At 38.7% G+C, this 12,326-nt stretch overlaps 1 protein-coding gene across 7 annotated transcripts in view; it reads right to left on the bottom strand.

The window, feature by feature from the left end:
• The window catches only part of CAPN7 (calpain 7), a 36,955-nt gene that overhangs the window by 9,428 nt on the left and 15,201 nt on the right, over positions 1–12,326 (bottom strand). For 6 of the 7 annotated variants that reach the window (XR_012763734.1, XM_075418905.1, XM_075418901.1 and 3 more), the window contains 8 exons: positions 10,900–11,046; positions 9,115–9,221; positions 7,484–7,604; positions 7,077–7,221; positions 5,159–5,258; positions 3,369–3,504; positions 2,862–2,937; positions 445–590 (listed from right to left, as the gene is read on the bottom strand). Coding sequence is in view for 6 of the 7 variants with exons in the window: in XM_075418905.1 (XP_075275020.1) it covers positions 445–590; positions 2,862–2,937; positions 3,369–3,504; positions 5,159–5,258; positions 7,077–7,221; positions 7,484–7,604; positions 9,115–9,221; positions 10,900–11,046 (978 nt within the window). In the remaining variant the exon portion in view is untranslated. The remainder of the gene's footprint in view (positions 1–444; positions 591–2,861; positions 2,938–3,368; positions 3,505–5,158; positions 5,259–7,076; positions 7,222–7,483; positions 7,605–9,114; positions 9,222–10,899; positions 11,047–12,326) is intronic. The other variant, XM_075418908.1, reaches the window with a different exon arrangement.

The raw sequence follows: 12,326 nt of genomic DNA, 5'->3' as shown, positions 1-12,326 counted from the left end.
ACGATCCCCTCAGAAACTCAAAATCCAGAACTAGGACTTGCTAGGACTAACAAGATTTAGTTCTACTTAATTTTTATTAAAAAAAAAAAACCACAACAGAAGCAATCTGCCTTTTACTGTTTTCAGTGAGAAAAAAAGAGACATCTAACATTGATCTCTGCCTGCAAACAGATACTATTTTTTTTTGTTCTAGGAAATAAAGTATTTTTCAGCTGATTTTATCACTAAAAATTTCATTACTAAAACCACACACACTATATTGTCTTAACTACAATGGAGAACATTATCAAGCACTTCACCCAATGGTTCTGCTCCATCATTCATAGCCTCCCTCCCCAAAATAACAGTTATCGATCCAGAATTACACTTGTTTATCAAACTTGCAAATAAAGGACACTTAATAGTTTAATTGTTTACATTCATTATGAAATCAGCACTACATACCCTGATGGTGTAATGGATAGTGTTTTGTTTCTCATACTGGGACACCACTAAGGTAAACGTGTGGGGCCCTGGAGAGGTCAGCTTTATCTTGGTCAGATAATGGGGACTGTTGATCCGAATACCATCAATGTACGGAGGAGGATCAGCTGAAAAAGAAAAGGGATGAATGCTTTTCCCACATCAAAAAATCCCCCAGTTTGGTAAACTTCTTAGCCATAAGCAGACTTGAGTGCTCTCAAAATAATACAGCCTCGATAAAAAAAGGACAGATAATCTTAAGAGCAACTATTATTTTCAGGAGAGGTACCTCACGCATGGCAGGACACAAATTCTGCACTTGAAAGTAGAGCTTAAATCCCATGACTTGCAAGTGCTGCTTATCCATCTCCCACCAATGTCACTGTTCAAAGGAGACCTACTGTGGTTATGTTGAAATTTAAGATGACAGACATAGAATGTTTGAGCACTCTTTAAAAATCTGTGAGGAGACTGTTCTTTCTCCATTGACTGGACCATTCCAGAACACAAGCTGCCAAAATCTTTGGCCACTGGGCAAATAAGACTTTAAGACACGTTAATTTCTTTAACTAATTGGCACACACTTTGTCTGTCTCTCCAAATCCTTGTGATCATTACACTATGTAGTTGCATCCCAGTACCAACTCACATGTGGTGCTTATTATGAATATCCCAAATATTTGCTTTTACAATTAGACAATGTAATTTGTTATTTGGCCTCTAATTGGTTCTTTCCAGACTCCTTTTAATTTCAGCGAAGCAGGAACAAGTCTAGCCAGTTAATTCATTAAGCCCAGGATCAGGTCCCTTTATTTTCTTCCACAAGGCAATGTGGGAGAGAGGAAAGGATTAATATAAAACACTGAAAAGCTTAGGAATGGGAAATCCTGGCCTCACTGCCAACGGATTAAGCTGCTTTGTACTGATCTTATTTTAACAGATGGTAAAAATAATACTGCCGTCTGACTAATGTATTTCCATGGAAAAAAGTTTTAAATGAGTTTGAGCTCATGAGATTAAAGTTTATAAAAGAGTTTGGGTAGCAAGACAAAACACATGAATTATCCAGTTCTTGCTAGTGGTCTTGGTTGGAAGACTGTCTCTTTCAAGCACAACCAACCACTTCCCTCCACTACACAAATGTGTTTGGTTTGCCCAGTTAAGAATGCTTTCAGTAAGACAGGTATGTAAAATAAGCACTGCTACAAGTAGCAGAAACACCAGACGCATGTCTTGGGCTGTAAGCAGAAGCAGATGCTTCAACAAGATCAGCTCTTGCAAAAACAGATGATGATTTGGTCAGGTCTCAACAGATGCCTTCCGCAGAAAGACAGCTTGGATTCTAGGGAAACTGGTTGGCAGAGTTCACCGAACAAGACCAGAGATGAACAATGCAACCCTTTCCAGCCATCCCAATAGGAAAAAAACCCCACAAATTCCACTCTTTGGTGAAAAGAGCTTTAAAAGCTACTCTCTAACTGTTGCTACTACCTGTTGCATGAGCAGCTACCTGAATGCAACCCTGGTTCTAACGAGGTTCCTTATCTGTAAAAGCTATAGGCTAAATCCCATCTGCCTTAGGATGCACCTTCACTGAATTATTCCAAGGAATATTTTTACAGAGGTCTCTAAGTTGATATCAAGAATAAATAACAACTATTACTTGCTCTACCTTAAACTTGCAGTCTACCCTATCCATCCAGCCTGGGCATTACCTTTACTTTCTGTGTCTCAACCTGTGCTTCAGATCTGTCTTGAAACAAAACATGGCTTTTTCACAGCTACAAAGCTTCAAAAGCCAAGCCCCTTCTTCTCAAAGTGAGTAGAATCTGACCTATAATGACAGAGAGTAATACTCTGATAAAATCTGAACATCTAAATATTTTTCTTAAACATTCCATACCTGATCCTTTGAAATACGTTGAAGTGTTCTGCTATATCTCAGGACCTTGCTTAGGTACTTTACTCAGCCAAGTTCATAGAACAATTCACCTTGATCATTTACATTTAGTTGAAGCCATAAACCTTTAAATAATTTCACAAATGTGGGAGATAATTATGTTATCACATAAACAGAAGCGCAGCATCTGTTTGCTCTAAGAATTAACTACTGCCACTGCAAAATCAACAGAACAATAAAGAAAATGCTGTGCCAGACTAAGTGTCAGCAGGACCATGCAGACCTCTTCGCGTGCTTCCAACAGATACAGCTCGGTTTGTTCCTTCAGCGTAGCCTGTTGAAGGTGGTCAAACACGGCTAAACAACTGTTTCGGAAGATTGACCTCTCAGAGTGAGGCATCTAGTTTTAAAGCAGAAAGTGCATTTCCTCTCCATAAAATCCTTTGCAATTCTTCATTTATTTCTAACATCATCTTCTTGACAATTAAGGTACACTAACCTGGGTAGTAAACTTTTTTGCCATCAGTCTTGTAAACAACCATTGTAATGAATTCCCGATTGTGTGCAAAGTCATCCTATAAAAAACACAAATCAGAGTTGTACTCTTCTGTGGAACATAACTAGTGCTTACACAGAATTAAGTACGCATTCTATCATCGCCTTCGATCACCACATGGTACGATCTGATATTTGTATTTACAAAGATACCTGATCCAATCCTTTAAAAAAATATACCTGAAAAACAAACTGCCACCAATTTCACTTATAACAGTTCAGAGTTACTTCATTACCTTTATGGTGGAGAAAATAATCATCTCACTCAAATTTTCACTCTGGGTCTACTTCAATGATCTTGTACACAGTTATGTGTACCTGCTGAATTTAATATTTATACATATACGTAGACATACATACTTGAGCATGAAACTACAAGCAGTAATATACCAATAACATAGAAAGCTATATAAAAAGATTGGCAGAAGATGTAAGAAAGAGAAGCGGGCACCTTATCGGTGATGTGCCTGCTGAGCAGAACCCAGAGGGCAGCACCGCCTTGTGGACACTGGACCTCCAGCTTGTACTGAGGATTGTTCGCCAGGCTGTAGGCATCCTTCACCGGGCCTTGCTTTGCATCCCACGTACTACAAGTAATAATACAGAGACGTTATTAGACCAGTAAGATACTAATTCGTGCTTTGAAATCTGACTCCAAATCCTACATAGATACAGAGCTATCCATTATCAGTAACAAAGTGACTGAAGGCTAATTTTCTGCAGGGATCTATGACAGTGGTCACATAACTCATCAGTGTCAAAAGCATAACCTTACAATTTTGTTTTATGAATGACTTTACTACAATACAAGTGTGATAACAAAAAATGCTAAATACAAACAGACCGGCTGTTTGGTATGGTGACTGCAGCCACACAGAGCACAGCCATTCGGGGAGCCCAGGCTGCCAATTCATCATGATGACTGCACACACCGTATGAATTATTAACGCAGAAACACCTCGGCTTTTGTAACTGTAAGACTCCATATGTAAGCTATGGTGAGTTCCAAAAGCTTGCCAAATTTTTTCCTCCAGTTTTTTATTCAGCTAGTTTTTCTTTAAAATTCGATCTGTTTTATGCTTGGAACAGTGACTGCATGAAGTGTTAAAAAACATCTTTGAGGTACCCTACTGCAAAAATGGCCTGCGCCCTCACAAACTGTCTAGGCAAGGAAAATAAGGTATGGAAAAACTAAAAGTGTTGCTGACTGAACACAAAGCGTGGCACGCAGGGAACAGAAGTGGACAAAACTAGTCCTAAGTCCCACTGACCCTCCCACGGTTTTAAAACTGAACACCATGTATGGAAGGCTGTATTATCAACTAAGCTTCAAATTATCACCATCATTACTCCACTTCTTATGGCAATTGCCTCCGTGCTACACATTTCCCTACACAGGGTACGATGACCACTAATAATATAAGGAAAGGCGGACTAATAGCTGGGATTTGAGATTAGCATACACATTACCTCACCTTGTTACGCCACCACAGTGTATTTTAGAATTAATTTGAACAAAAAGATGGAAGGAACCTTTACAGGTAAAACTCAGCAGTTGTACTATGGATGAAGGAGCTCATGCAGAGTAAGACACACAGAAACAGCGTGGAAGCAGTGGCAAAGTGCAGTATAACGGAGTGGAAAAATAGAGAAACCCTTGCTTGCAGAAACTGAGACACACTTAGCCTCAACCTGGGTGACAAAAAGACCAAATGAGATGGATACTAGGTAGGAGACAGGTAGTGTTCAGAAAAAAAAAATCAGACGGCAAGGAAGATTACTTGTGATAACTATGACTGGTGAAAAAAAGGAATTAAACTGCTCTGACATCAGCAAACACACCCTGTAAAGACAACATGCACTGCACAAGTCACTTGCAAGTGTCCAGGAAAATGAATCCCAAATAAAAGCTAGGTCACTCAAGCACCATCTGACGACTGCTTAAACAAAACACAGACTGCGCAAAAATCTGATTTCTATTCTGACCGAGAGATGTGTGACTGTGGTCAGGATCTGGTTACACAAACTTAGGTCCACAGCATCATCAAAACAGTCACTGGAGTTTCAACAATGTTACAGAAATAGTCAAAAACAACGCCTGGGTTTAGAATTTAAAAGCGTAATGTCAGGCTCAAGGCAGCATGGTTGGAGCCCAGCCTCTTCAGCTGTAACTAGGAAGAATGGAAGGAAGGAAACATCACATCAGAACATTCAGTCAGATACTTTTTTTCTTGGACCAACCTGTGAATACACGTAGATTCTTTAAAGAGACTTGGGTTCCAACTCAAATAAATAACATCATAGTACTGGCACAGGTCCTCCCAGGAAATCCAGAAAATGCCTGAAAAGGAAATGCTGTTATTGTTTCCTTACCAGACACCTTGATTTTACTTGGTTTTCAAAAGTCTCTTTCCAGGCAAAAGATCAAGCTTATATAAACCCACACTTCTGTAAAACTTAGTAGTAACATTTGCATTGCCCAAATTTCTAAAATTAAACCCCCAAAACAAACAAGTTAAAGCAAGAAAAACAAGTTAGCCTCTGCTTATCATCAAGGACTTTCTGAAGCTGTCAGAATGCTTTTGATTCTCAAGCACTAAGCAGAAGGTATGAGAGAATCTGTTGTATTGAAAGAGACATCATTATGTAATTCTGACCTGCCTCCCCCCTTCCTAGGTTTTTGAAAAAAACGCAAAGTAACACAGTGAAAAACAGGTTTCCCCAGTTCAACAACCTACTTCAGTAGTCATCCAGCACAATCAGGTATTCAATCAACATGTGAGTATGTCCAAATGTATTTCTAAGATACTTCATTCAACACCTATGTGACCTGCTTTGGCACCCTGAATCTGCTTCCTCTTTACAACATTCTCATGTGTTTATTCTAACTCTCCATAGCTCCCTTAATTGCAACTCCAGCCAACAACAATGCCTGCAAGCTGACAGATTCCTGATGAAATGAACCCTCAAAAAGGTAACAGCCTTATAATTCAAGTCTCTGACATCAGCAGTTGCAGATCTTGCAGCACTAAAAAAAAAAACATGCAGTCATAATAGCTACACACTTAGACCAAAGACCAGAGTGTAAATTCAGTCAAACAACTCCCTTAAAATTTATATACATTAGTAATTTTAACTCTTAAATGTTACAGATGTAAATTCTTTACTAAATGAATTGGTAAGCAAATAATGAGCTAATCTCTCATAACTGTCACAAACCCAGGGGTGCTATTCTTATATTTAAATCAAAAGTTTTCCTTCTGTATTTACACGAGGCTTTACCAATAAATGCTACAATGTAATGGGTTTGGATGCATACTGTTGTCAAAATGGAGCGGCACTGAACAAAAGGGCTTCCTCACAGATCTCCGGGGAGAGAGCTACGATACTCTAAAAAAATCGCAGACGTTTCTTTCTGAATGTAAAGCACGGCTTCTGCAGGATTTCTCAACTGTCAATAGCCTGCCCTTCCGTCAGCAAAGCCATGCTGACTTTCCAGATGCCACACTCTGCTGCTCCTTAGGGAAGATGCAGCAGGACAACACTGGGCATCATTCCATATGGTTTCTCCGGACAGTGACATAGCCGTCCCGCTGCCTCAAAGAGAGATCTCAACCTACTCTTACAGCTGGAAATAGTGTGTATGAAAATATTTGTTTATAGATATATTAATGTAATGCAAGGGGAAAAAGCCCCACTTACCTCCAGTGCACAACTTCAAATACAGGCAAGACTAATTTAAATACTGATTACAGTAACCATGTTGAGATATATTTGCAAATGTTGGAAGAAAAAAACCCCACAAGACGTCTATTCACGTATTAAAGAGCAGCATTACGCAGCTTATTGTCAGAATGTTATCTTTGCACTGAATGCCCTGTGCCCAGATACTGAGATAGCAACGCTTAAGCAAGGAGGTCATTTCATGTCAATGAATTTGAGATATATTAAACAATCCAGTTTACTTAACCTCAGACAAATTTGAAATGACAGATTTAAATACACAAATATTTCCTAAACTTTTGGGTTATTCAGTTTCTAGTATTTTTTTTTACTCTCCGTCTCCTTGTGCTTGAGCATTTCTTTCCGCCTTCCTGCAGGGATACACCACAAAGATCTACATTATTTGAAAAGATAACAACTTCTTAAACCTTATTACCATTGTCTATTTTCTGAGCTGTTCTGGGATCAAAGTTCAAGTATTTCTGTAGATCTGGGGTCCAATTTCTTATGTCATTTTCACTGTACCGTCCCTTCCAACGTAAGTGGCTCCAGGGATTTTTCAACTGAAGAAATCGAAGTCCCTAAAGAAATGCAAAATAAAATTGCTGACAATAATTTACAAAATAACATATCTTGTCAAGGTAATTTTTATATTTATATTAACATGGAACATGGACCAGTAGCTCAAGAAAATACAGCATCATTAAGTTTTCTGGAATTTCCCAATGGAGCTCAAGACAAAATGAACAATACAAGCCATTCGAGCAAAAAAATCAGCAGCTACCCATCACAGACACAGGTTTCAAACAGGCATCTGAAAACATCTTCAGCTGTACTTGATACCTTATATTCTCTTATATCCAAGACTGCATACGCATGGGTTGGAACTAAACCCCATTTTTCTCCTTCCTCTTCAGACATCACACCTGTTGCTGTTGTGATAAGGACATCTCCCTTGTGAAATCTGTTTAAAAAGAGGTGAAAAACTGCTTAACTGAAATTTCTCATGATGCAAACTAACATCACGTTTGCACACTAGCTGTTAGCTGGACCTTGCTTTATAAAAACTGGAATATAGGTTTTTTTATAAGCAGAAATCAACCCTGAAAAAGCTTGAGAAAGTGGAACTATTTTCTTTCAGTATTTAAGTATAGGCTTTAAGTGAAAAAAATATTATTTTCATTACAAAATAAAAATCAGCATTTATCAACCTGAAATTCAATCTGTGTCAAAGATACTCTTCACAGATGTTCAGCTGAACACAAATGTGGTTTGATCAACATTTAGCCGATCACTGCATATAGCAAATTAACGACTGTCACACCCCCAGGATTTTGAAGGAGCTTCCCAAAACCTGAAGAATGAGAAGTTCATGCTTCCGTACTTTTGCAGGTGTTTACACTAATGTTTTGTGTCCCCCAGCACAGGCCTTACAGAGTCTGAATTGTCAATTCACAACAACCAAGTCCTGCAATTATTCTGAATTGCAATTGTTAATTTCACAACAATTATTGTTGTGACGAGACACTAGCACGTTTCCCAGCCCATGCTGAAATCCAAGTACATACACAGCGTCCCTAGACAGTTTACAGGGTCACTGGACTGTGGAGCCACACTTTTTCAGGCTAGCACAGGTGAACAACAGCAATGCTGTAATGGCTAGATCCCACCCTAACTGCAGTCACACCTCCAAACTGCAACACCAGCGTATCTGAAAAGTTGTTGACAACTAACAGAGCTCCTAACCAACTGAAAAAGCACTGTGAAGAGTCATGCTCTTTTATGGTGAATGCAGATGTTTCAGTCAACAGAACGTCCCCCTTCTACTGCACTGAAATGCGTAAGAAACAGGTTGCACAAAACTATTTTGAAAGAAATCAAAGTACTTGCTAGCTGACATCTATAAATTGCAGCTGTATCTTTCACCATAAGTAGAATTGTTATGGTAGGTCTGAAGATCAGTATTGCAGTTTTGATAGACTTGCTCCTCCTCCATGAGATTTACTAGCAGGGCATAATAATCAAGATCTTGCGACACGATTAGAAATACTGTATTATATCTGCTTGCTAAGGACAGCAGATCAATGCCAAAGTTCCAGGGAACTGAGTGGGAACACAGAACACATTTCCTTCTAATTTAAAACACTTTTAACTTCTATCTTGGTTCCAAGCTGCTCTTCTCTGACTCTATATTCTATTTTCTTCATCAAGAGATAGGCTACTATTTTTTTTTGTTCATATGTAAAGAAGAAAAAACACCTCAAACAAAATTCCGCAACATTTTACTCTTCTGTTCTACCAAAGCCACCAATATCTCAATTCTTCTTCCAGAAAGCATATGGAGGTTTTACAAAGCACAATTTGCAGTAGTACCAAAATGCTATCAAAGCATCTGTGGTGACTGTACTGCTTTTACACTGGTAACGCAACTACTACACAGCAAGCATTTTAATTACTTAAGAAAGAACTTCTACCTCTGATAAAGCATTCTGAAAGTACTATCTTTATTGAAAGCTTGATTGTCAGAGTGCATAGCGATTCTTTCGGGTATCCAACCAGTCAGTGCATGGAGATCAATATTCTGAAATGCAAGCATTCAAAAGAAATCAGAATAGATAATCCATTTATAAGCATATGATGTCTGCACACAAATTATAAAAGTGCCTTGAAAGAAATCCAGTACACTCAAGTTACAATATAGCTCTACATATAAGAGGCTCAAGATTATATTAAAATAAACAAACAAAAACCTTATTTGATTAGCTTAGAACAACATTTCCAAATAGCCTCTTAAAAAGCAAACAAAAGCTGGCAAGTCAACTGATGAAACAAACTGGAATTTCTGAGCAACAGTAGCATAAGAGAATGATCAACCATGTTCAATTTTATGATGTGTTCTATTTATTTTGTTGATTCACAGACTTTTAAAGCATAGTCTCAGAAGCGCTATTTGAAACCTTGCTATTATATACACATTGTAAATAATTTAAGTTTTACTTCTAAGTCTCAGGGTTTGGATTTTTTATTCCTTTCGATAAAGCTGACATTGACATGTATTTCCATAAAAAGAGACTTTAATCTCCCCACTTCATCTCCTTGAAATATTGCTTATTTGCTTTTCTTTTGCTTTGTACTCCTCAAAGCAAAAGCGGAGACTATAAATGCTTGAAGTGTCAATAACCAGCACTGGTGGGTGGGAACTTGAGGAATTACAACGTAGCCAGTAAGTAACCCTGATTATACAAGGAAGCTATAATACAGTCAAAAGCATAGAGGGTGGGAAGGGCGGCGATTAAATGTCACAAGTCAAGCTGTTTTTCCAGATAGCAAGTTCGAGGACAACAATGGGAATAAAACACAGCTGTTCTCACCAGCTTCTGCCCTCCAAAACAAAGCAGCCCAACACTGACATAAACATACATAAAAGTGTATGCTACTTTTACCCCTTATACAAAGCCACATTTGACTCCATAATCATTTTTCAAAAGGTTTCAAAAGGTTACCTAGTACATCCTCCAAGAATGTGATTATTAAGACACCAACTAGTATGTGAACAACACCATGAAATGAAAAATATACTGGTAAAATTTTAAAGAATGTTAAAGTAAAACCAGAAATGCTTCCTAAGTAACGAATGAAGACTATGCGGGCTACTCATTTCAGTAAGCTGTAACTGTTTAAAAGAATAATTTGCACGTCTGCCTGGCTGCAGTACGATGACTGTTTCTTTCATAACCACCTTACAGGAACCCATGACGTATTTATATAAATGAGTGGAACAATCTGATAAACTTTCACAGCTCACAGTACTTGCTCCCTCTACAGACACATACTAAATGACTAGCCTGTTCCTCTCCTAGCTGACTCCCCTACCCAATGAGGGAGAACTGTCCTATTCACGGAACAACAGTTAGAAACCAAAATCAGCAGTACTGATACAGGCAAAAATTTTATGACTTTACCCAACACTTCCATCTAGACTCTATGTAAACACACATACTTCCCAACCACAAGGGCCGATCCTGCAGTTAGAGTATTAACTCTGCCCATCAAGATGCCTTGCTCATTCTGTTTTGATGGGCTAAATCTCAAGTACAGCTAAGCGTATTTGTGAAAGAAATAGGAAAAAAAAATTTAAGAAAACGTCAAACCCAATCCTTGCCCCCCCAAGCAATTAATTTATTTCACTAGAAGAAAAGTTGTTGACCCAAGATTATCCAAGTGAAATTTTTGCCTCTTAGAAATAATCTAGTACTTACAGAATTTGATCCAGGAAAATCATATCCTCCCATGACCTTCATGTAAGCCTTTTCTATTAGCGATACCCATAATTCATTCTTATTGTTAGAATAAGAGCAGAGAAGTTCCCCGCTATGATCAACAGGTAACTGGTCATCTATGATTACCTGTGTGAAATAAACAAATGAAAAATCATCATAAAGCTAAGCACTTTGGAAGTAATAAAAAATAAAACCAGACTCATTAATATACAGCTTCTCAGACAGCCAGATCTGACCATCAGTCTCAGATGTGAACACCTCAATCAATCCTGCAGTGGTTTACCCAAGTGAACAAGAAATGATTATGTTGCCAGCTCTTACTTGCGCCGGTCCACTGGATGACCTGTGACCGCCGGCCTCGCTTTCCCCTGTGTAAAATGGCAATGATGACAGTATGCTCTTGTAAAATGTTTAGTATCAATTGAAAACAGTAGCCACAGAAAAGGTCAGTATAATTACCAGTGTGGGAAAAAGGAGAAAAAAGCCTGTCAATATCCCTCACCTAGTTAGGAAACAGCATGGTCTGTGCTTGGTAGCCAACAGAAAAGTAAACAGTTATTTATATATAAGGAAACAAACTATGTGTCACATCACTTCCATAGTGTCTACTTCAGATTTAAACAACTTCTCTCTAGAAAGGATAAAAACACAACCCCAAACCAGCAGTTGTGAAAGTATTAACAATTCTTCTTTAAATTAGGTGGAGTATATTTGGCATTATTACAGATTGTTACTGTAGTATTTGTAGCGGTCTGAAAGAGTATCCCAGAACAGGTGTTTCAGTTTCACGTTGACATCAGTCCGTTACCAACACAGGCTACTAACACAGCACATATTCTGGTCAAATCCTCTCTGTGCAGGAGTGAATAATCCTTTTCACAGAAGAGCAAATGGCCATTCACCCTAACAAAAGGCAGCCGTTAGGAGATTTTTTGGAAAGAGTATTAAGAGTAAAGCAAGCATGTAAATTACACTTCCCTGAAACACTCATTCAGATTCTGTAATTTCACAGCTCGGGGACTTCCTGACCCAAATCTTAGGAATTAATAGCCTTTGAGGACTTCTCCCTTACTCACCCTCCCCATGAACATGACCACTCAGCTTTTGAACTCCCATAAACACTCATCAGTCACTACAATCTGCAATAATCAGTGCTACAGTTAAGTATTATATGAAGAAATACATTTGTTGTTTAGCCTGGAGAAGGCCGAGAGGGGACCTTATAAATGCCTACAAATATCTCAAGGGTGGGTGTCAGGAGGATGGGGCCAAACTCTTCTCAGTGGTGCCCAGCGACAGGACAAGGGGCAATGGGCACAAACTGAGGCACAGGAAGTTCCGTCTGAACATGAGGAAGAACTTCTTCCCTCTGAGGGTGACAGAGCCCTGGAACAGGCTGCCCAGGG

This window comes from Opisthocomus hoazin, chromosome 4 (genome assembly GCF_030867145.1).
Source record: "Opisthocomus hoazin isolate bOpiHoa1 chromosome 4, bOpiHoa1.hap1, whole genome shotgun sequence".
NCBI lineage: Eukaryota > Metazoa > Chordata > Aves > Opisthocomiformes > Opisthocomidae > Opisthocomus > Opisthocomus hoazin.
The sequence above is the reverse complement of the archived record's forward strand: the minus strand, read 5'-3'. Positions and strand labels throughout refer to the sequence as shown.